Here is a 25,767-nt window from a genome sequence, read left to right on the forward strand (position 1 = left end):
CTCATCTGGGACGTCACCCACAGGTTTCTGAAGACCTGTTTTGAAGAGTGTGTGGCTCTGTCTGCTGCCATGTTTGCTGTCCTGACTCTTTACAACAGCAGCAGGAGCAGCAGCAATGTACTCTGAAAGCCATTACTTCACAGCGTACCGCAGCGCTGTGCCGCTCCGAGCCCACCAAATCACATTGTGCACGCAATGCACTCAGCAAAAACACTAATGGAAGTTGTACAGCAGCTCTGCGCCGGCCTGGCTCATCTCAGACAAGCCTACAGGGTCACAGGGCTGCCATACCTAGTTACAGTTGCTAAGACATTAATGGACAGTTGGTGTTCAGGGGCAGGGTTAAGAGGGCGGTCAACTTTGAAATAAAACACCTACTGTCCGATAATTAAATGATATTTAAAAAAGCACAAGGGGCGAGGCGAGGCAGTGTGAATTTTGCTCAGTTTATTCTTATTCACATTTAAAAGACTCGTGGCAGCACATTCTTCCACCTGTACCTGCGAGACGTTTGTCCCACAGACAAATCTCAAAATCCATAGGGAAAAAAAAAGAACATTAAAAAAAAAAAAAATAAGACCATCATTTTCAAAAGGACATCATGGATAAAACCCCTGATGAGGGCCAGATGGAAGAAAAAGATAGAAAAGCAGCATTTAAAATTTTAGGGGGGAAAGAGGTGTCTTCTGATATGACAGAAGTGCCATGTGCTTTATTTTATATGTGTATGTGTGTGTGTGTGTGTGTGTGTGTGTGTGTGTGTGTGTCATAGCAGGCACATTAGCAGCCAAAGACACAGCTTTCACTTTCAGATCAATCTCTATCAGCGTTGCAGGAGATACAGAGCTGACCAACAAACATGATGGAGGCTTAAACCAAGCCAGAGTGAGTGACAGAGAGGAGTTCAAACCAGACTGGAGTCGTGGTGTTTTTCAGCCTGTAGGTGGTAACTGACTGCTTGTCAGTGAGTTGTGTTCTTACAGACAGTTAGGGCTTTGTTTCTGACACACACACACACACACACACACACACACACAAACAATATACATGTAATCCATGTGGTGCACTGTTCTCACACTCTCTCACACACACTAACAAAAATAGAACTCTGTGTGTGTGTGTGTGTGGACTTTCTCCCCCTCTCTTGCCATCTCTCGCTCTCTCCTGTGGCTTGGAGGGATTGTTGCGTCTCCACAGAGCCTGCTGTGTTGTTGGGAATATGAATATAAATACCAACATGTTTCCGAGGAAGGCTTCCACAAAGTCTGTGTCAGAGTAAACTGTCGCCCTAAAACCACAAGCCCTTTCAAACTGACGACATGTAGTTTGACTTTACGTGTGATTGGCAAGAAACTGGATTGCAATATTCTCTTTTAATCTCGTACTCATTTCATTCATCAGCTCCTTTAGTCATCTGTCGAGAAAGACAGCAGTCAGCAAGAACAACAAAAATAAAAGCTGAAAACCAAAAGATAAAAACATCCTAAATGGAAAATAACCCCAACTGTTGTAAACAAAACCCTCTTGCAGCGCCGTCTTCACCACCTGTTTACCATGAATGTCATTGTCCGCATCCTCAGCAGATGTCTGACGGTTAAGATTAAGTTCAGTCAGGCTGGTTACCATAAGAACAAGCGGGCCTCGTTTTTTTCCCATCTGTGTGTGTTTGTGTGGTATCACTGGTACTGGAGGTAGTTCTTGAGTGTCTGCGGCAGTGGGAGCGTGTCGATGTGATGGATGCGCTCTCTGCCCAGAGCCAGTCGAGCTACTCGTCTGCACAGGTCCATGAGGGGGAGGGGCTCCGCTGTGAAGGACAAGAGAGAAGACGTGGTTAGGGGTCCGGACGTCCAAGTGGGAATCTGATTCAGTGTTTACACCTGAAGCTGCCACTGTCAGGACTGTTCTGGCCAGTGGACACATGCCGTTGTCCCTCTCAACTATAGGACATGTGACAATGCTTTTCTAGTATTCAGACATGGGTTTCTTATGTAAGTGTTGCTTCATTCAGGCGTGACAGGACATTTATGGAAAAAGCAGCAATGCATGTGTAAAATTTGGAGAGCCATCACAGCTGGAAGCATGACGGGGGACTGAAAATGTAACAATGTGCCGTTCAGGCCTCATGAGCTTCAATTCTGATTCATTTCTCATCAGTTTCATCATTTATTATTAGACACAGTGACAGTACACATGCAGTGAAAGACAGGAAGTTAAGCTGGGTTACCTCAGATTTTGTTCTCATGCTATATGTAAGTGTTTTGCTGGATATTAAAGTCCATGTAAAGGCAATTTTGAGATTTCTTTCAAAATACATTAAATATGTTGATAAATAGTTGCTGAAAACATGTGAAAACACTCTGAACGATATGTTACTGAAATGTGGACCAGTTTTCAGTCCAGGATTTTGTGGGTGGTCCAAAAGGGTGGCTTGATGACACGCTGAGGCTACCCTGAACATACCCCTGCACCTCTAACAGAGACAGATTAATTCATCTCGCTCAGAGTGTTTCAAAGTTAGTCATGTCATTTTCTGAATCCATCTGACATGCTTCAAAATTGCTGCATGACTGCTCCCACGAGTGGGCGTGGCTTCAGTGCATTCAGAGGACACGCCTCCACAGTCCTGGAGCCGAGAGTACTGCTCATTTTTTACACGACTGACACCTAATTTCATAAACTTGTTGACATTTTTAATCATTCAGTTCATTCATCAGTTTGGCTAAGTAGTTAACACTTTCTTCTCTGGTCTGACAAACTTAGAACACATTTATTCTGACTTTATATGAACTTTAATTTATTAATCCTTGCAGTAGCAGGAAAGCCATGTTTGTCTGCTAACAGTGGGTGTTAGAAATACTAAGTACTCCTCAATTTCACTCATGCTTGACTAGAGTAGTGTTTTGTGCTCGAGCAAAGCCGTTTCCAGTTGAAATTTTTGGGGTGTGAAAGATGACACTCAGTGCAGCCAAAGAGTAACTTATTGAACTACACCACATCAATTCATACACCGTAGGCCATTGCAGAACCTTGCATGAGTCACGCAGAATTCAATTACTTTGAACGTATTTAACAAAAGCAGGCTGCCTCCATTTGTTACTTTTAAAGAGGTGCAAATATTAAAATGAATAACGGCTGAATTCCATTTAGCTGCTTCACTTTCAGGCTCCTGGTTCAGTGCCACACTGTCATGACTAACTGGGAAACGGGGATCATTGTTGTGTTATTAGTCGCACCTGTGCTTTTCCTACCATGAAGAGACAAAAAGTCAGCCGTGAGAAAAGTTTTGTTAGTAAAAGTGCTGCATCACTGTACATGGGGCGACACAGCAGGAACGGAATGGCAGGCTGTAAACTTAACAAACCGAGTCTTGTCTCAAAATGACCTCACTACAAAACTAACTGCGCGGCGGAGAGCTGAGCAGCGTGAGCCGTGTCCATCGGCTGCCCCTGACACCCTCAGTGCAGATTGTGAATGAAGTTTACCAAACTGCTTTTGAACCACCCTAGTACAACCTGCTCTAAGGCCTTTCAGTGTGAGTGTACGTCATGACACATTTAGTTTGAAATACAGCTGAAAGTGGCTCAGAAAAACATATTTGTCTAGCAAAAAAAGCAGCAGCAACGAACAATATTAAAATATTTGCACACACACACACTTGTAAATATATGCCTGTAGACCGAGGTTCCTTCCCCCCCCACCTATTTTGGAGGCAAGTAATGTCTGTGTATGTCAGACAGAGACAGACTCTTAACTGCTGTCCCTTTACGGATGTCAAGCTGCTCCACCTGGAAGCACCATCTGGTCGGGCCGAATTCCTGCTGTTTAGAGTCCACTTACACACTGGGTGAAGGACACGAGCTGGGGCATTTTACACTTGCAAACAAACATAGTACACACACAGACACAACGTAGTTGACAGGCTGGAGATTGAAGAGAAAAGTTTGTCAGAGTTTCAGTGACCTGGCCTGAACTGTACTCTCTACATGACATGTATAGATATTCAAAAGACAGAGACACACACACACGATGCTACACACACACACACACACACAATGCCACACACACACACGATGCTGTGAGTTATTGATGGAGCAGTTCTGACAATAAGCTCTGGGCAAAGACCCTAAATTACAGCATCGACGGCCGTGAGTGTGACTAAGATCCTGTGTTCAGCCCCTTGATACTGCATGATTTTTAGGGACTAGTCTGAAGTGAGTTCATGAAACCGGAGCCGAGCGAGCCTGCCAAGAGACCTCAGGCATTCCTCTGGGCGTGAACTGCTGCCATGGTGGCCACATGACCGTTGGATAGTGAACACACAAACACAGCTGAAAAAATTGAACGGGGGCTTGTCTAAACATAGACTCTGCTTACATCAAGATCCTAATTAAGAACAGATCGGCACAGAAATGTTCATTTAATGTCCGTTTGAATCAACGGTGAGGCAAAAACATCTCAGAGTTCCTCTGCTGCAGTCTGGTGAGTGACCTTTGAAACGGCAGTGAGGGGAAATAATGAAATCCACCGGTGAACAACCGCTGACAGGGTGTATAGAAATGGAGTGGAGCTATCTGAATTTATTTGACTGCTGTGTGCTTAATGAAAAGCCTTTTGTAAGAACACCTTGGGGACAGCGGAGAGTGGGATTCATTTGTGGCCACGTCAACACGGTTAAGTGCCCAAATCAGGAAGACACGTTAAATGAACCGGGACTGAAAATAAACAATGTGCTGTGATGTGTGCGATGAGGCCGTCCAGCTGATAATTCTTCACCGTGGTTTGAGAAATACTTGGCAGGACGATCGCACCCCTCAAACATTTAATTACCCTCTGTGTCCGTGCCGTAGTGTGCCGACTTACGAGATTAAGACTTGTGCACCTGGTAGTGCGATCACGTCTCCGTTTATCCAGCACCTTGTGACCGTCTGAACTCTGCCCTCGTAAATAAAATAAGAAAGACTCAGGTCACAGTGTCTTGGTGCGCGTGGAGCCTCTGTGGAATGAAGGACCCCCCCCACCGCTCCTACTGAGATTGATTTACTTTCTGTTCCTAACAGCACCTATCAATCAGTCTACTGCCCCAACAGCCCCCACATATAGGTAGTTTCCATAGTAACCAGCTCCTCACAACACCTCTGGGTGTTGTCACTGTATAGTCTCAGTTGCACCGTGTGTTTACATGCGCTGTATGTGTCTAGATTTAAGCAGTGGTACCAATTTATGTGTTCAACCAAATGTTGGTGTTGAGTACAAAACAGCCAAGACAGAATGGACAGCTGTGACAAACACAATATTCCTCTGTGAGAGAGACTGAGATGTGCTGGCAAAGCAAGCATGCTTGCTTCAACAGACTTGACTCCAAACAGATGCAAATTGTGCAGAAAGTACTTTCTTCTGCTTCTATTTGACAAACTGTTATAGACGTGAACTTATTTAATATATTTTTAGAAAATAAAATCCTTTTCAGTGCCGTACTTCCCAAATCACTACGCCTGCCTGTATCATCCAAAACCGCCAGTTAAAAATAGTCAATTATCACTTAAAGTGCGCCGCCTTCATTAGCAGTCAGTAAAAGTAAAACGTGGCTGTTTTGCAGTAACAAGATTGATGATGCCACAGGGAGTATCATTACTCTCTGACAGCGCTCTCCTCAGGGAGGTGATGACGTGATGATGCTACAAACTTGCTGAAAGCCGGCTAATCCCTGCTGGCACAAGCTGGTCTCCATAGCAAAGGTTGCCTAGGGCGACAAGTGGTCCTGTCAGACAGCGGTGATGAACACAGACAGGAAGTGCATGCTGTCCATTACTTGGTAACACTGACAACACTGCCAAGAGGTTTTCGGAATTAGATTAAGAACGAAGCACGCTTTGTGTGTGTCTATTTAAAGCAGGCTCTGTGTCATCGGTCACACATGAAAAGCCTGACAGAACTTTCAAACTTAATCAGAATGAACGTGCAGGTGTAATAATCAAGCCATGCTAATTAGCTGGATGTGTTTCAGTTAACCCAAGGTGAACACTGGAGCTATTTTTTTCTCCATTCTTCGTCTGTCCTCCACACTCCAGCCTGTCATGTTAACGTCTATCTCTGCACTCTTCTCTTCCTCTCAAGTGCTTCGTTTTTTTTGGTTGTAATGGGCCAGAGACTAGATTCTGACAGATTTATGGCACAGTAAAGAGGAGATGGAGTGTGGGAAAGTGTGGTTAAGGATGACTGAGTGCCTGATGCGCCATTGGACTACAGAGACGAGCAGGCAGGCAGGCAGGCGCGCACACCTACCTAACACTTAATCGAGAACAAATTGGAGGAAGGGGAGGTAAATTTCCGGACAGTGGCGCGTCAGTTAGTCTGCCCTCACTGAGGTGAGACAGCCAATATGCAACCGGTGATAGTTCCCCCCACAGTTTCCTCCAGTCTCGCTCCCGCAGCCCGGTGAATTTTGCGTGGGTACGTGTGTGTGTGTGTGTGTGTGTGTCTCGCTGTGAGAGACAACACGGCCCAGTTCTGTCCTGGTTAGAAATGAAGGGTAAGATAGGTCCGTCTTTTTTGGCACATGTTCCAATTTATTGTTCGTTTAACTCCACCCTCTTCCTCCTGCGTTCCCTTCATTACGAGATGTACCTCGATAACAGGCAAGTGTGCAGGCTCCCAGCCACGCTTAGCGAATAGATTAGCATAAAAACTGCGGGCTGTCTGGCCTACTTTTAAGATGACGGGTGGATGTGTCACATAGGCAGCCTTGAAGGTGCAGACACATCTCCGCTCCCCTTTCACCAAGAGGTCAAGAGTGGTGGGGGGGGGGGATATGTTTAAAGGGATGGACAGAATTAGATCAGTGATGTGAGGATAAGAAAGAAAATTGGAGCAGAGCGATGAGGTGAACAGCAGGACTGAGGCAACAGAGCAAACCGTCGCTCTGTGCCTAATTGGAAATGCAGGTGTCCAAAATGAATCGTCCGTGGAAACCAATTGCTTGCTGAACTAGTGATTCAATGACGATATCTGACTTCCTATTACCTCGCACCACCGAGCTAGGGACTTTTAGACAGAAGGCATTGGATTGCCAATAATTTGGTCCTGCTGCTCTCTCACTCAGCTCAGGAAATAGAGGCTAAGCACACATGATTATAAAGAGGAGCACAGAATACTGTGCGTGAGTGTGCGGTTTGTAAGTGCAAATTCACTCAGGTTCTTACAGATTTCTCGTTTTCATTCATGCATTGTGCCACAAACTATGGTGGGTTGCACGTGATCTAACTCAGGTGGTACACTGAGGAAAACATTTCATATGAAAACACTGTAGAGTTTAAGTTAATAATAAACACATAGCAAGCGCAACAATGATCAGTTACGACCTAAAATGTAACAGCGCGGTCATAAGCAGAGGTGATAATTCATGGTTCAACTCCAGACTGGAAATGTTAGGACGTGAGGTGGCAACTCTTTTCCAACAAATAACCTCTGGCTCTAGAACCGGTTCTTTTCAGGATTCAGCAACAATCAACAAAAAAAATCATCTTCTTAGCATGAATAAACCTTCCTGCTGTGTAAACTGTCGTAGCTTAATAAGTTGACCTACAGTCCATTTTAACATCCGTCTTAATGGTAGTACTTGGACCATTTATGTTTTCTGAGGTGGTGAAATTGTTACATGATTAAAGTCAACATCTTCCAATTTGACTATATTTAGCCTCAGTCATCTTGAAAAATTCCAAAATCCAAATTCAAAATATTTGGAACATGAAGGACAGAGAGCTTTGTGTACATGGTAACAGAATACAAACAATAAAATCAAGAGGACAAGGCTTTGTTTATTCAGTCAATCACTTTTTGGTTAGTTGTCACTGAATTTTTAGCCCTGAAAATAAACCTAGCTGTTCAGAAAAGGTTCAATGGGAACAGATGAAACTCTGACGGGAAACGGATGCATCACCGGCCCTGTGCAGACAACAGGCGCCTGTAATTGAATACAAACACAGACAAGTGAGTTCAGATGAAGACTGAGAGTATCAGACTGTCTTTACTGGGGGATACAGTGCATATAAGAAACGAGGGATTTGTGCTAGTTTGGACTCACACTACCTGTGTAAGTCAACATGTTGACATCCTGGGCTCTGTTCAGGGTTAGAAACAAACTGATCAGTCACGGCATCGTGTCATTTAAAACAAGCCAAACAACACCGCCTGTCTGATTTAATCCAAGGTAGTCTTACTTATAGGAGCGTACAGGTTCAACCTTAATTTATGCAAGGTCTACACTCAAGTTACAGCTCGGAACAGCAGACAGGCAGACGGGAGACATCCCATTTGCATAGGGCAAGCCCCTGGCAAACAAACTAGTGAGGGAGCCGGCTGGTCAACAATAAACCACCTACCCACACCGAAAAGTCACCATAACCGTTTCTACGGCAACCTATCACCACGAGTGGGTGCGTAAACTCTGAAAAGGAAGGATTAGTGTTGAAATGGAATAGGAAAGCAGGAGGGAGGAGATAAAAACACAAAGAGTCAGAGTCAAATAGGGTTCATTTGCACAAAGGGAGGGCAGGCATGTCAGTAGTGTGTGTGTGTGTGTGTGTGTGCGTGAGAGAAACACTTCCTCTGCCCCGGTCTGTCTCGTTCAGGTGTAAATGAGTTTAGATCCTCTTGTTGCCTTTAGGCTGACTGGGGCCGCTGTGGTGTCATGAGGCGTGTTTGGAGAGAAAAAGATGGGTTTTCTAAGAATAGAAGGAGGAGGACTGCGAGACCCAGCAACCCCATTGTTTTGTACTTAAGGGACGTTAACAAGTCAGACGTATGAAACCAATAAAAATCATGTCTCAGTGGGGAGGGCTTTCAAGTGTCTCTGGGACCTAAGGACTGAAGTGTTGAGAAAACGATGAGAAAACTGCATTAATGCAGCGTATTAAAAAAAAGACCATACAGAAAGGAGAGAGAAGTATAAGAAGACTTCTCTTCTCACTTCTAAGGGAGCAAGAGATGAAGAATAAAAGAGTAAGACAGGAGGGAGAAGGAGAAAAAAAAGAATGAACAGACAACAAGACAAGTGAAAGACCAAGAACCCAGAAAGAGAACAAAGAGTCGCTATAAGTGGATGCACAAAAGCATAACTTGGGAATAGCTATCTCCAAGCATCGAGCTATATTCTGCCAGAGCATGAGCTGTGTGAACATGCATGGCTTCCAAACTGTTATATAGTACGAGGCAGACTTGAACGTGTGAGAACAGAGAATATTATGTTCGTGCAAGAGTCGATCTTTGATGTCTACAATGAAGCAAGAGGCAAAGAACAAGCACAAAGAAGAACAACAAGTGATTGATGCGAGTCCAAGCTCATACGCTAGCGCCATTAGCCATTCCTATTAGCAGACTCTTTTTCCATGCCCGAGCTTCATTAGCGTGGAAACTGATCAAACTATGCATGCACAGACATCTTTGCAAATCACTATCACGGCACCGTCTGCACAGAAAACTAGAGGAAATGCCACATTGCACTTTCTCCAGACATTCAATCTACGCAGTCAACAATGGGAACAGCGTTTCTCTACACATTGTCTTTACACGCACTTCAAAACCCAAAAACATGCAGGTCACATCCACACATTTGTCCGAGACACATTTAAACGGGGTTGCAACGGTAAGAGAGAGATTTTCGCTGTATGTGGTCTGATGACTTATAATAAAACACAAACAAACAATCTGATGAGTGTCTGACACCAGCCGCCTCTGCATGTGTGAAACAACAATCCAGTTGATGGTCTGCTATGTAGATTTGTATCTGTAGGACTTCAAATGAAGTGATCACAAGGCAGGGACTTCATAAAATGAAGCGTGTAACCTCTGACCGCAACAAACCAGGAACTTTGCAGCTGTTGGCTCGTGCTTGTCTTTGTTTTGTATCCAGCAAAAAGAAAGGTGTACATCAGTTTACTCACTTGAGAGGAAAATGTGTCGCAATCTTTTTTGTTTTTTATTTGCTACCTGCCCAGTGCGAAATCAGAAGTAGGTTAGGTTGCATTCAGACAGGATCCACTGCTGTGGTGAATCGCCGCAGGGTGAGGAGCCAGACACAGATTCAGAAGCTGGATACATGAAATAACCCAAGCCAGGACACAACAGGTAGAGAATGTAGTCCACCTGGATAGTTTCAGTTTCAGAGACACTTCATTTCCGGTCCGTGCATCCGATTGGCCGCAGGTAGCTGCATTTTCTGGCGGACACCACTGTGGCCCGCACCGCAGCAGCCAACACGACGCGGGATCCTGTCTGGATGTCCACTCTTTGGGTAACATACTGCAGCTCGCTACTTAATTCAGCACTTGATCCAAGCAACAAAAACAACGAGCTAGATGCACCAAATCTGAGTTTAATATTGCTTATTGATATTTTTAAGTAACGAAGGACACTTCCATGTTTATTAAATGCAGCTACTTGCTAAATATGGGTGCTTTTTTTTTTTTTTACACTTAAACCAACAGTGAGAATATTTCATAGACCACAGGTGACAACGATGATCTTCTGAACGTGGCGTTTACCATGTTTTTGTGAAAAATGAACACTGGTCACTCTACATGATGTGCTTTTAAGCTGATTAACACATACCCACACACACCTAACCCGACGTTTCCCACTATGCAGGAGCAGACGCTGAGCTCAGAGGCACACTGGGACATCGGCCAGAATTCCTCCTCTTACTGGATGCTGTCCCCCAGCACACATACACACACAAAGACAGACACACACACGGCTCGCAGCCATGGACATGGTGTCCGTGCCTCGCTGTCGGCGAACACTCCCAGCCTGTTTGGGTCTTTGTGCGAGGAGGACTGAGGGGTGATTACACAAGCCGAGGGGCAGACTTGACAGAGATGACTCTACTAGTCGGAGCAATGACATTTTACAGAAAAGAGCAGTGTGGCAGAGAGACCAAGCTGACACAAACACAGCACACACACACACAGATCTTTAAGACGACTTCAGGACAGCAGTGGAAACAGCTAGTCCTATTATATGAGACAGTTGGATGCAGTGTTGTTGTTTTGCTTTCTGGGTGTGTGAATGTTTGAGGCAGACTGTCTGAAGACTTGAGACAGTGCTAAAAGGCGATAACGGGAAGCAGTCTAGAAATAGTACACGGGGAGCGTGTTTAAGCCACTTCCTATTGGTAAACAAAGCAGCAGTCTCTCTCATTGTGGGTTTTTTATAGATCAGTGCAGACAGAAATGTGCACTTCATATCCATCCTCCATACTCTCTGAAGAAAATATGACAAATCTGCAAGTAAATCCTCCCCGGTTCTCGCTGTAAACCTTAAATCCTGTACATTTCTGGAGAGCCAAGACCAAGTGTGAAGAATTTGGAAATTAGCCACACCAGTGCCGCTCGAGGAAGTAGTTTAACTGGAAAATCCCCTATATTTTATAAACATTACACAGCAAAGATACAATTTCAGACATTCGAAGACCGAATTCTCTGGGGCCTGATTCAGACTCCTCTCGTTCAGTTCAAAACAACTGCACTTTGTCATACAGCAAGAGACACATGACTGGCCATAACCCGTATCTGATGACTGAATACAAGTCTTGTTTCCCATCTCTTGTCCTCCTTCTCTCCCCTCCTTGGACTTACCCTGGGTTTTGTCCAAGTTGTTGCCGCACGAATCTCACCCTGGACCTTTACAGCCTTGGCGAGCAGGTCTAAATATAAGCCTAGCTGGAGTTTCATGCTTAGACAAAAACATGTCTGCGCTGTGAAAAATTACCTCCCAAAAATATCTCGAAAATTAGGACTTAATCCTCGAGTCCTTTAATATTGGGTATCTACCGATACAGCGTCTGGTCTAATATTCTTATTCATCTAAATGTTTATTGAATGCATATCTGACAAATTGAAATAACAGCTGCAGCTCTTAAATTCTTCATTTTTCCAGGAGCTACTTGATCAATATACAGAAGAAGCTGCCCTCAAAGCGGAGTTAAAAAGCTTAATGATTTATAAGGTTCTAAATGAAAGTTCAAAGAATGAGACTGAAATCGACACGACGAGCTAAAGTATCACACTATTGCAGAAAACATTCGCAGTTGTGCAGTGGTGTTATGCAGTCAGACTTCTTTCACCCCAAAGAGTCTCTGGCTGAGTGTACAGAGGCTGGCTTGCAAAACACAAACCCGACAACGGCCAACTTTTGAGTGTGGCCCGCCATCAAGTTATTCATGGAATTAACGATAATTAGCAACAGCTGATGTGACCTGCTGCTGCTAATGTTTTGGCGTTTTAACTGATGAACGTGTCTGTACGTGCCAGTTAAAGAGGAGAAGCTGCGAGATGAGTGTTTTGTACACTGTCTAGTGTATTTTTCTCAGTACATAGTCTGTCATCTGTGCGACTAAATCATTTTTCACATTTACACACACACACACTGTAGAGCCTGGCTGCTATCAGGCTGAGGTGGGCAAAACAAAGTACAGTAAAGAGAGGATCAGGTTATGTATTGTATTATGTTATGTTTTTCTGGCTTTTTCAAGTGTGTGCGTGTGTGTGTGTGTGACTTACGATCTAGTCCATTGACGTAGCGAATAGATACTTCACAGTGCCCCCACACGGCACTGACGATGGGATACAGTCTCTTGCCTTTTAGCCCTCTAAAAGCTACCCCCAGATACTGTCCGTCTACCATGAAGCTCAGTGTTCCTTCGTCCATGTCTAGTATCACTGTCAGAGAGTCTGGGAGCACAAATGATTCGTCCGGTTCCAGGAAACAGGGGTAAGTAGGTGCTGATGTGGAAGCGGGCCGGTTCTTTCCATCGTGGTAGAGTCTGTTCCGACCGAGGTCCCAGCCCCAGGACTCAGAGTCCGAGCCCACCAGGGCCGTGTAGCCCACTGAGTGTAAAGATGCTTCGGCGGTGGCCACACCTACGACGGCGTGTGTGCCTCTCTGTCTCGTCGGCCAGTGGATCCTCCAAACGTGTAGGCCTCTTGTGTAGCCCACCTTCCCGCGGATACAGTCTGTGCTCTGCGCCACCGGGTGTCGATGAAATGTCAGCTTGTCGTCCTCCTTGACGAAGACATTGAGTGAGCGGTCGTCAGGGTTCCAGGCATGGCGAAGCTGGGCCTCGGGGCTGGCCGACGGCATGTCCAGCAGTAAATCCAACCTGGGTGGCCGACAGAAATCCGGACCCCGCAGTTCGCGGCGTACCGGACGATACGAGGGCTCCCCGCGTACGTCAACTGATTTGATACTGCCAGAGATCTTCTGGCCCATGGCTGGGTGGGTCGAAGGAAGGAAAGGGACAGAGGGGAGGGAAACGGATTGACCAAGGGTGGTAATGAGGGGGCGGTAGGTCCTGACGTTACCTCATGGGCGCAATGGCAACACGGTGGGTCCTGGGTGGAAGGGTGCTGTTTGACAGATGCTGTCTTCAGCCAGGGGGAAGAACACTCCTGAAAAACACAAAATAAAAACATTATGTATCTCATGGACAGTATTCAATTATTTGACATCAGTCACTAGGCTTATGTGTTTGGCAGCAATAGCATACTCTGTGGACAGACTGGAGATCCCTGCTGAAGTGATGAGAAGGAGACTGCATCTAAACACCCGGAAAAAAACGCTAAACGGTCTACAGAGGGAGTATGGAGAGTGCAGCATGACAGAGACGTGGCTGAATGAATTGGGGACAGCTTTCAACAGTTACAGTACAGCAACAAGTGAATTTCCCCAATGCAGGATGAATAAGGTCGCTCTTGTCAGTAAGAGCTACAAAACAAACAGGACACAATAACTGCTTTACTGTTTGTCTTAAACCCAGTGAAATGTGTATCATGTCATACAATACTTCAATAATGTTTTTAAAAATGGTATATATCCAGAACCTTGTTCGAGCTTCTCAAATATGATCTGTTTTTCCTTCAATTACAAACAAATGCTCATACCATGAATGTTAGTTCAACCTTGGTTGGTTTTTTCTCACAATACCAAGAAAACTGAAGATCATCTTGGCGATTTTGGATAGTTGGTGGGTCAAAACAAAACATCTGTTTTACTGTGGCAGATATTTTTCTTTTTTAAACATTCTCTGATGCTTTATAGACTGAATTGATTCACTGAGAAAAAAAAAACTTGAAAATGAACTTCTCTTCACTTTGGGCATTCCTCTATAAATCCATTTTTCTGTCTTCAGTTGGCAGTCTAAGTGCAGACAAACACATCTCAGTCTCTCTGTATGTGAAACTGTTTTTTGGGCACTCGATACCTTGACAGTTATTTGAAAACCACACACTGAAGATGATGCAGCAGGAAAGACATAACCCTAAACCTCTACTGCACATTTGCACTGAAAACCACCGACAAGCCGAGAAGAGGAGACCTACCAACCCTAACCACAGTTATTAGTTAAATGTGTTCTCCATTGTAGACCACCCACCAGCCCTGTGTTCTGTTGCAGACAAATACCAAATACCCTCCTTCAATCATTTATTCACTAATGCAAAGCATATTGAACAAAAGCCTTTAGGGCTTAGCGCTTTTTAGGTGAAACCATTTCTATGAGCAATCCTCTGATAGTGGAATACTACCAGAGACACAGGGAGGATTTGCTGAAACTTGCTGCCGACTTCCTCTGAATATAGTCACTCTCTTGTGCACTCCCTTTTCTTAGCCAATCCTTTCCTCACCATTCCAAAATGCGATGCAAGTCATATTTAATTTAAGACAAAAAGTCTTTATGGTGAAATGAAACATTGCTGAGCAAGCTAGAAGACTGCTACACTACTGCCAAACATACCTGCAAAGTTTCCCCTCTGTGTCCAAGCCAAGAGATGCAGACTGCTTGTCCCCTATCTCCATCATTCTCCCCCTCGAATGTTTTTCTCGCTCCCCTATAGTTTCCCTGGAAAGGACTCGGCGTGATTCTTCCAGGAAAAGTACAGAACAGTGACTAGTACTAAACAAGGGAGGGTTGAATCCGGATCCACAAACACACACGCGCAGCACGATAACAGATACCATTTGGACATTTAACACTTTCGAGTGTAGCTTGTTAAAAATTTCAAATTAAGAGCCTTCTGACCACAAAGAGCAGCATAAAACCATGATGTAAAAGGTTAACTGTGGAGGTGAGGGGAGATGCAAGGAATGTAACCAACGGGCTCCACAGGCAACAGCCTGGTGACTCAACACACACAAACACGCACATGCTGGCACAGTGTCATTTGCAGAACACTATCTCGTGACTATAAACCCATGAAAAGTGGCACGCTCTGCATTTCCATATTAATTAATTTACACCACCAGACCCGACGCGTGGAGCCGTCTCATGACAAATGAGGACTGTTTATCCCGCAGCATAATGTAGCCACGGACAAAGAGTGATCACGGTGGCCATCGACCGTTGAGTTGACATTTGTGAATGCGTATGTGTTATGTATGCAACAAAATACAAGCCCTTGCGGCTTGGTAATACTTCAAGTACTACGTCAGCGGGTGAACGCTGGACCAGAAAATGAGGAGACAAGTCAAAGAGGAATGATTGATGGGGATCAGGACGGGGAGAGTGAGAGAATGTGATGAGATAAAGAGGAAAATCTGGTTTGTTTTAGATGGCCTTTCTGATTCACAGTGACCATTTAACCTCCAATGGGAATACACACAGATGTCTACAGTTCAACAACAGCACACACACATTTCTATATTTGCAGCCTGGTGTTATCTATCTGAGCACTTTGAGCCTGAGTCCAAGTCTATTATTACATTATTAGGTGTGAGTTATGAAGTATTAGGCTCGTCATTGTGGTGATAGTAGTTGGGGAACACTCGGACGTGTCATGCTTGTCTGCCTGCGTATCCTGAAGGGTTAAACTAACACAGCAGTATTTCAATGGAAATAATTGGGCTTAACCAAGGAAAACAAATGTGATTAGTGCCAGCTTTGTGTGCCCTGCACCGCCTAGAAAACCGCATCCAGATCACATTGAATAAAAAAAAAAATCTAAATTCAATTAGAGATCTCAGCCAGAGGGTGTTTTGGAAAAATAGAGAGACGGAGAATTGGTGCTGTCAGCCTCTCTGTGAAAACTGTTTGAAAATTGGAATATTTGATGCCATGCACAGAGAGACGCTGACATCAAAAAGGGAGCTTCCAGGTGGTGAATACCAAACTTCAAAATCAACTTCACCCCAGCGCCTGGACAGCCCATGTCCTCTTGCATATATACAGCTAAATTTAGCTGATTGAGCCTCATCTACAAAACAAACAAGTTAGAAAAGGGGAGGTGGTTTTCACTCTGATATTGTGACACGGTGGTTAACGTTGGGTAAGCCAAGATTATTCATGCAGTCAAGAACACACGTCAGTGCTCAAGTATTGTGGATCAATACAGTAGGTTACATCTTCACACATCATATGTATGGCCTGTATCACCAAGTATATTAAACCTATCAATTAAAGAGTGCACTCATTTCTTGCTGGATAGTGGTCCTCCACTCAGGGGAAACAAGCAATTTCCTGCAATAAGCTGCTGTGGAAACCCTTCAGTCATTTGATTATTTCCTGAAAAACACATTTGGCAAGCCTCAGTAGCTGTTCGTTTAAAAAAAAAAAAAAGGAGCGGCGAGAGGATTGGGGAGAGACATCTGAGGGGAAAAGTCAAGAGTAAAGGTCGTAGACATGGACAGTGAATGAGAGGCAGGGAACGCTCTGAGATAGTGGAAAGGTTGGTGGATCAGAGAAATAAAGTTCCCTTCAGGACAAAAACATACACCCACACCCATGAAGACCTGATTCAGTCTGAATGCGGCCTAACAGTCTGTCCAGCCTTAATATGCAGAGTTATCCATCAACACGAGCATTGAGAAATCCATCAATCAACTCTGACAAATATGACGTCTCGTAAACATACATGCACTGCTCCTTTTCGCTGTATAGCACGGGGAGTTGCGGATAAAAGGTAGGAAGCTGGTTTAATATTAAAAAGGTTTGGGAAAGGACGGAATAAAAGCAAGCTGTGATGAAGGTTGATGAAGAGTGTCAGAAGTGAAGAAATGATGACAAAGGGGAGAAACAGGAAAGGTCAGGTGAGTGACGGTTGGTGTTGGGAACCAAGAGGAGGAGGGGGGAAAAGTGTGAGAAGGAAGGAATGAGGTGTGACGTCTATCCCGACACAGATTAAGGGAGCTGAATTTAGTGGAAAGGATTATTCCGTCCCAAATACAGTGGATACAAACCAAGAACGAACTCTGCTTCATCTCCTCCACTTCTTTAAGAAGGCACATCTAAATAAATATCAGCCCAGTGATTTCCTTCTGCTCTGGGGCGTGGGAGATACGGGATGAGACAAGGAGCTGGGTCTGTTTAAGATGCGACTTGACCAGAATCCACGGCGCTAAATTCTTATCTCGAGCAAGTGAGGCAGTGACATAAAGAAGGGGCCGCTTGTAGCGTGACAACCATTGTTAGCATATCAAACATGCACAGCCAGTCTTAACACAAGCAACCGCCACCCAGACACACCGGTAATGTAGACACTTTGAAGTAACATCCACACTCTTATCAGCACGCTGGTCGGAACACCAGCTCTGGGCAGTGGCCACACATGATCGTGTACGCACGTATGCAGCCTCTCGCTCGGCCTATGGCGAACCGATCCATTAGTATCCATTACAGGGTGGAGCAAATGGGAAGGCAGACCATATGCAGACGGGGAAACAACACTGGTGGTGAGATGAGTGCGGTGGAAAGTGGATGGAAAAGGGTTAAATTGCTTGTGGTTGACCCGATATGAGGGAATAAATAAGGATTAAGGGATTGTTGTAAAGAAAACAGCGGTTAGGGGAAAGGGTGGAGTATAATCCAAAGCATAAAACATTAATTGTGGCTAAATTCTCACATGTTTCAACATGTTGCCTCTTTTCAGTGTGATTCAAAGCTAAACAAAAACAACGACAGCTGCAACTTTTTAAAAAACACACAGCTTGCTAATTCAAATTCTGCACATACAACAAGACTGTTATGCCATTTTTTGATTCACAGTTATGTGAGAATGTTTTTCTGCAGTGTTGGGTCTTGGAGTTCTTTTTGGAGGTTTTTTTTTTTTGGGACTGTGAACACAGACTACTAATTTGTTGGGGGGTTTTTTCATCTTGCCCTGGCAGCACAGGATGTACGTGCATGCCAGTGGTCATCTGGCAGTTAGCTTAAGCTTGTAAGTGTGTCTAAGTGCAACTTTTATGAGAGCAGATGAGGAATTGTGAGCAGATACTCAGTATTTTATCGGTTTTGTGGGCATTTGTTTTTATAGACTTAAAAACGAATGCACAAGAGGTGATTTTGGGCCGTTCCAGGTCCAAAATGAATGCGATCCACGTCCGCTGGCTGCTGGTTTGCAGCTTTAGTAAACAGACCGCCTGCATCAAAACTCTGACAATATCACAAATTTACTAGTGTCTGGCTACATTTTAAAAACATGAGGGTGCAAATAAGACGACAAGTCATGACTTGCATCGTCACAGTGGTACTAAACGTATATCATAGAGTGCCGCCAAGATTTGCTTGAAATCGTCTTGCACAGTGGGATGTGCTATGAAACAAAAAAAAAAATGTTTTAAATCTCAGTGTATAGGCGCCTCAAGTGTGTCAGGACCATGAGACAGCATTACCTCTGCAACAAGACGACAAGAAAGAAAGATTAAAGATTTTCTAAGGTCTAAAGCAGATAGAGAGCTAGATTTACTGGTTTCCCTGGCATTTGTTATAAGTGTCAGTAAGCCGTGCTGACCTTTGTAAAATGCAACAGATTTAAATGCAACAGCTCTAACTACAGATCTATTACGGCGCTTAGTATCTCATCTAACAACTCATATCGGACTTGCAGGTTATGTCAAGTGTAATTATTTGAACTGAAGTGACCGGGTGTAGCAGCACTGTAACATAATCCAGAAAGTCTTTAATCATGTGTGTCTCTCAGTCACATTCACTCACGTGTGTGAAATGCTACACTCCAAGTCCTGTGTTAACAGCTATAGTCATGCCGTGCAGAGAAGTATTGTGACAGATTTTTTGGTGTAACTGGATCATATTTTATGGAGAAGATGTTCTGTTTTTCCCTCTGATGTTCTCCAGCTATTCTACATCAACTCTGATTTACAGCATCCTGACAGACAAAGCAAAGTAAAGTAGACTGCTGTGAAATGTAGCTGCTGTTGGCTAATGTTAGCTCAGTTCGTTAGACAGGCTTGCCGGACAGTGAGCTTAGAGCCCTGGGGTGGTGTTAGTGTTTGCACCACAAAATCACTGGGAAAATACATTAAAGCCCTAGAAAACATATTAAAGCCCTAGGTGTAGGGGACTGCAGATGAAGAGTGGAGCTGGTGTTGTGCTAGAACCGGAGCCGAGCAAGCAGGTGGCGTAACTGCCATTATATCCAAAGAGGCTGCTGAGACCAGATACCAAGAGATTAAAGGGAACATTGGCGGGGGGAGCTAAGCGAGCGAGAAGTAATATATAATTCTTACATAATATAATTACATGCACACCACTGCCCATATTTAGCACAGTTATACTGCACTCTGAAACGGAGCGTGCTAAATCATAAGTACCCCCATTTCTATGTAATAGACTTGTTGTGTAATGTAGCAATTAAGCTGAATTAAGAAGCCACTTTTCTTTCTGCTAAAAAAGGATGACATTATAGAAACTAACAAATATCACTACACTAACAGCTTCATCAAAAACCTTTCTCAAAACAGACACAATTTAATGTGAGACATGTTACAGCTTACGAAAGTTTTCTTTCACTCATTTCAAGACTCTTCCAGGACATGCAGATATCCCAAGAATGTTGCAGCCTGCAGTCGAAAAGAGAAGAAAAAGAAAAGACTTTCGGAAACTGCCACCACAGGAGAAATCCAACAGCTATCCTGCCAACAGAGAGATAGGAAACCAGAGAAAATACCAAGGACTGAAGGTACAAACAAGGTCAAGAGATAGAAGTGGCCTGTGAGACTGGGAGAGACATTTTACCATGAAAACATTTTTCGGCTCTCACATGGCATTGTGAGCTGCAATCACAGCAGCCAAAAGGAAGAGTGGGAGTACTTGCTCCTCGGTCTGTAGTCCAAAATGAGGTCAGTACACAGTCAACAGCCAGCGAGTGTGGGACAGTGGCACAGTAGGACAGAAAGAAAAAGCGTTTGTCTACGTCACTAAGTGAGTTCCTGCTTGTGACGTGGTGATGGGAAAAAGACGACAAAAAGAGAAACAGCTTGGCTCCGGTTTCTAGCTTACACAGGAAAACAGCTGCTGAGAAGGAGGGAGAAGCGGAGGCTTAATGTGAAGAACGCTCAAAAGTCTTTCCCAAGAAGAATGAAAACTACCCACTCCCACAGATGCTGCGACGGGGCACCTCCAGAAGACGGTGGAAAGAAATGTGGATAAACACACGCACACACTCCGTTCTCCCACATTTACAGATTAACAGCTCATTTCCACTTCGCTCCACTAAAGTGGACGGAAGACACTGTGTTGCACAAAGTGGACGTCTGTGTTTGTTGAATTCAAACATTATTTGTAAATCATTGGTTGTGCTGGCTCAAGCTCCTGAATGAATTTAGTCCTTTCGGATCTCTGCCGTTGATTTAATGTTTACAGTGACAACAAGCAGACTCTGTACGACAGCTCAGACAGATTTCGACATTCGTCAGGTGCTCGTGTCACATGTGTCATGTAGACTCACACTGTTTTTTCCTATGAACACTATTAAAGTCATGACTAAGAGCTAAAATTGAAGCTTATGTTGAAACGTTCTACGTTCGACTTCAGCTTCCTGTGTGCTGTGTAATACGGATCGGCATCTTTTCAGGTCCAATTGTGTTTTTGTGTGTACTGATAAAAGTAGTCTGAGGGTGGAACCAGCGGACACCTAGACTCAGAGAGACCTATCCTGTGTATCTAGTTTTAAATTTAAGAAAGCCCTAAAATGTATTTTGGATCAGGTGTTAAACTAATAGGTTAGACCCAGTGGAATAATTCCATGTGGCTTTTTGATGGAGATGTGTGCACGATAAGCTCGATTATGACAAGGTACTCCGCCCAAGCAATCACTCTCTTCCTCCGTCATCAGCTCCGACACCATCCCCCGCTCTCTACCTATGTATCGCATGCTTCCCTGGATCTCCACTTTCTCCCCTGGGAGACAAGAAAGCCCGCCTCTCACTTGCCACCACCCCCCATGCTGGCAAATGCACTACAGCATTCCTCTCTGCATGCTCAAGCTCTTCAGCAGAGATATTTTTTTAATGCTGAATTTTAACATTGATGCAATATGATTTTACTCACACAGGAAGCCGCATTGTAACATTCACTGTACAAAAAAAAAAAAGACGTAAAACAAAGACACATTCACAACAGATTCGACAACACACCCCCACGCTCAAGGTTTGCTGCTGCTGCGGGACTACCTTGTTTTGGCTTGGTGTGTTGTGCTGATATCAGTGCAGCATGAAGCTGAATGACCTCAAGTAGAGATCAGAAAGAAGTAGTCACGACTGCACACTGTAGCAGGACTTCTCAAAGTCAGGACCTTGGTGCACACCCGGAGCACACTGCTCTTTAATTTGGACACATTGTTATAAATACAATACTGGAGATCATTTATAGCGGTCCTGTCCACAGATGAATGTGGCTTTGATGTGGCTATTTTCCCCACAGTTGTCATGGTAAATGGACATGTATTTATATAGATCTTCTGATTACTCACTGCGCTTTACAACACTTGTCACATTGACACTGATGTCACGCAAGGTGTCAATGGATCATCAGAAGCAATACAGCACTTCCTTCCCAATGCTCCCACTATGATATGTGCACGGCACAGTCATCGAGTCCTAATTACTAAATGACCCGTTTGCGCCACCTGAGCCACAGAGGCCACATCATCACGGCAACATTTACTGCTGGAAAGAGCGTTGTGGTCGTGTATTGCAGAGTTCAAGCATTCACGTTGCACTGGCGAATTTACCAGCTTCTAAATCGCTGATAAAGATTTCTACAAGTAGTGTAAACTGTAGTTGTAGGAACACGTCTGAAATAAATATGGATTAACTGTCTGATCCGTGTCTGCCTCGGTTTCGTGCTAGCCAAATCACAAGAGATGTGATGGTAATTAACTGTGACAAAAGGCTTTCTGGTAGAAAGCCCTGAAACAAACTTCTACCGTGTCAGGCAACTGATTGCATGCAAACATTTTATTTCTCCCACTAGGCTCCAGTGTATCTGGGCTGTCTCAAACTCAAATTCATGTTACTTTAAGAAGTTGATTAAATGTTATGGCCAATCGTAGGTCGAGTCAAACAATGACATATGGAAAGAAATAAAGACACGACAGAACATAGTACTGTAACACAAAAACATAAAACATGCATGCTGTATTAAGATAGAAATCATAAACATTCTCCTTTCATTCCGCCATAAAGTAGACTGATGACTTTATAATGTGCAGATCGAAGAGTGTAGTCCACCACTGCAGTGGGCTGGTCAATAATAGACCCATTTGTCCAAATGACTTCCTGCTTCTCTGACAGAGACACAGCCAATAGGCTGAGGATGAGTAGCAGTTCGCCGTCTCCGTGTCTCTGTTTACCAAGGAGAAGAATCCGTTGGCAACCACGTGTTGGGCGTTGGAGCCAAAACTAACCCCTCTGTGAGAATCCACTTCTTTCTTGTGTCCACACCCAAAGGACCGCAATCCAAACACCGACATGAAAAAGGTAAAAAGATGCCTCCATGGTGCTGGAGGAAAAGACAGCAATCTTTTCATTGAATAGTGCAATCAGCCAGTGAGATGAGGAATTGTTTTATGGCCAGTGGAGAGAAATGAATGGAACAAATTGTCACTTTCACGTCAGATAAAAGGCCGTTCTATGTGGAGTTTACGTCTTCTGTGTTTGTGTAGATTTTCTCAGGTTTCTTCTCACAGGTGTTTGCTTGTGTATGAGTTAACATAATGTTCCTTTGCTGACCCTTCCAGGGGTTTCTCTGCCTCTAGCGTGTTAGTTTTTGATGGTAGGATAGAATACCACTCACATTGTAATCGAATCAACGTGTAGGCGATTAGGTGTGAGGGGGAAAAAAAATGAATAAAGATTATTAATGGGATCGTGATGGCCATGTAGAAAGAGAGATCGACTGCTCATTTCACAGCTTGAACAATGAACAACAGCATCCCAACTTTTCTGGGGGTAAGAAAGAGAACCATAAGGATGATTTTAACAAAACAGGAGCTCAAATGATGAGTGGATTAACCAATTAATTGATAGATAAAACAAAACAGCTATCAAATCAACCACAATTAATTAATAAATAAAAAAGTCCTGCATTTAACCCATTTATACACCACAAATCCCTTCTCTTTGTAGTACGTCACATGACTTCCTGAAGCCGGTCTGGCAGAAAGCTTTCTGCACTGACAGGCACGCCTACTTGACCAATCCTGTCCCTTGAATGCTATGTGGGGCGTGTCCTGCCAAGAACAGCGGTGGGATTCTTAATAACCCACCACGAACAGCCTGTAGTGCAGCTAGAAAAATGTAGTCTGAGCATAGCTGTGGAGTGAGATTGGAAAACTGGCAAGATGAGCTACTGGTTGCTTCAGCACTGACTCAGTCATGCTTGCACGCACACGCACACACACACACCAAGTTGAGCTGCATTAAACCAGAGAAATTTCCAGCCATTGTTTGACAGTGCACATCCAACTATACTGGACAAAGTCTGCTGGTGCTATTCTGGTTCATGATCATGATAGCTGAAGGATCTATTGTGTGTCCTCCAGCCTATTATGTGCATAATAATGAATCTGACAGGTTAGCTGGGGTCACTGAGTTCGCCCTATGACTGTATCCTGATAGGGAAATTCCAGTTGTATGACTGCCCTATTTACATAGAGTAAGCGGCTGTGGCTCAGGTGGTAGAGCGAGTCGATGTAGTAATCACAGGGTTGCTGCTTCGATTGCCACCTCTGCCAAAGGGTTCTTGAAGCAAGATACTGAACCCCTGGGCCCTCGATGGCTGTGATGTCGATAGCGTGTTTCTTTGTGAATACTCTGGATAGGAGGCACTCTGCTGCTCCTGATGAGCAGTTGGCTCCTTGCACGGCAGCCTCTGCCATCTGGCAGCGTATAAATGTGCCAATTGTTGGGACGCTTTGAGAGAGCGCGCACAGACAAGACCTGCCGGACTCCTGAAAGTAAAAGAATGATGACCGATAACTTTGTGGTGTAAGACGCTCACTCAGTGATTCACCCTGATTTCCAAGAGAATATCTAATGTCATCATTAGGCGACTGTCTACAATGAGTGTTAGAAGGATTGCCAGTGAGTCTTATTTCAGTAATTCAGACACACTTTCAGGAAGTTCTGTGTCATAAAGGACGGTTGGATGAGTCCGACACGTTACCATAGGAACTTATACCCCTACACCAACCTGCTCCTGTTTAGTTTAGCTTCACCTCAAGCTTAACCAGTTTCACAATCTGTCAGGATGTTTTATATTAAGTTCCTCCGGGAAGGTTGACGCCACATGTGAGTCAACAAACTTTCTGTTTGGTGACATGTTGGGCTGAATGTTATGAGGCTGCTCTTCTGTATGTACAGTTTGTGGCTGTACTGTGTGGTTCACTTTGGGGCTGTTTACATTATTCATGGTGTGGTCTTCATTCATTTGCCTAAAAACACAAAGCACCTTTATTATCTTGGTGCTTTACTTTGGGCTAGTGATGTAGGCCTCCGCAGGATGAAACCCGAGCCAAGACTCTCTAAAGCCTGTAGTACATATCAGCTGCTTTTGGGTTAGGACCTGTTGAAATATTTAGCAGTCGCCTCAGATCAGTTTCTCTGTGCCTACAGGTAAACCCAAACCGGTCTGATCGGGTTTCCACAGCTGGGTTATAGAATATGAGGTGGATCACTGAAATCAGTCAGCACGTCTTTGACATCACTTATAATCAACCACTTCCCATCACCGGTGTGACAGATACTTTGTCATTTTTAAAGAAAAAGGCACATCACACACTTGCTGTAGTCTCTTGTGTATCCAGTCTTTGCTGAATGAACAGAAAGTCATCCTTCCATCACCGCTGATATCATCTAACGCAATGCATGACTTTAGCCAGCTCTGAGGGGTTTGGAATATAGATGGCTAAAAGTACGATGAAGGCAGTGCTGCAGTATGTAATGGATGTGGATGTGCAGAGTCAGTTGTGGGGTTGGAAGCTAACCTTTTAATCCATCTGAGTGCCGGCGTCTTGAGAAAAGTGCATCTCTGCCAAGTCAACAGGGCACAGGTCACACTATCAAGCTCTGGTTATATCCTGTTGAGAAAAGACACAGAGGTTTGATTAGGGCGGACGCTCAGACATGTGAGTAGCTACCATCAGTGGGCACACACAGGTTCTGTTACATCTGAAGCCACATAACACACATGTTTGCCATGTGGGTCAACACACTACACAGCTGCCAAGAAAGAGGTGCTCCTTAATTCACTTGCGGAGCATCTTAATGAGCTGAAGCACTGAATACTCAGCGGCACAATTAGAGGCAATGGTCTGACATGATGTTTTGCATTATACATACTAAGTGCTACTACTGAGTGCGTTTTACTGTATAAAAAAAACAAACAAAAAAAACAGCAGAAACTTCTTTGCTTGAGTCTGGTTCAAATTCAGGACATGAAGAAATCCAAAAAGAAGTCTGTGACAAAAAGAGAGACTAAAATGG

General features: G+C 44.2%; 1 protein-coding gene across 2 annotated transcripts in view; it reads right to left on the minus strand.

Moving 5' to 3' along the window:
• Positions 1 to 430: 430 nt before the first annotated feature.
• The window catches only part of LOC104919384 (SPRY domain-containing SOCS box protein 4), a 38,847-nt gene continuing 13,510 nt past the window's right edge, over positions 431 to 25,767 (minus strand). The window contains exons 2-4 of one of the 2 annotated variants that reach the window (XM_010731392.3): positions 25,269 to 25,361; positions 12,555 to 13,442; positions 431 to 1,804 (exon numbers count right to left, since the gene is read on the minus strand). In XM_010731392.3, coding sequence (XP_010729694.1) covers positions 1,677 to 1,804; positions 12,555 to 13,263 — 837 coding nt within the window. In that variant the 5' untranslated portion in view covers positions 13,264 to 13,442; positions 25,269 to 25,361 and the 3' untranslated portion in view covers positions 431 to 1,676. The remainder of the gene's footprint in view (positions 1,805 to 12,554; positions 13,443 to 25,268; positions 25,362 to 25,767) is intronic. The other variant, XM_027280539.1, reaches the window with a different exon arrangement.

This window comes from Larimichthys crocea, chromosome VII (assembly GCF_000972845.2).
Source record: "Larimichthys crocea isolate SSNF chromosome VII, L_crocea_2.0, whole genome shotgun sequence".
NCBI lineage: Eukaryota > Metazoa > Chordata > Actinopteri > Sciaenidae > Larimichthys > Larimichthys crocea.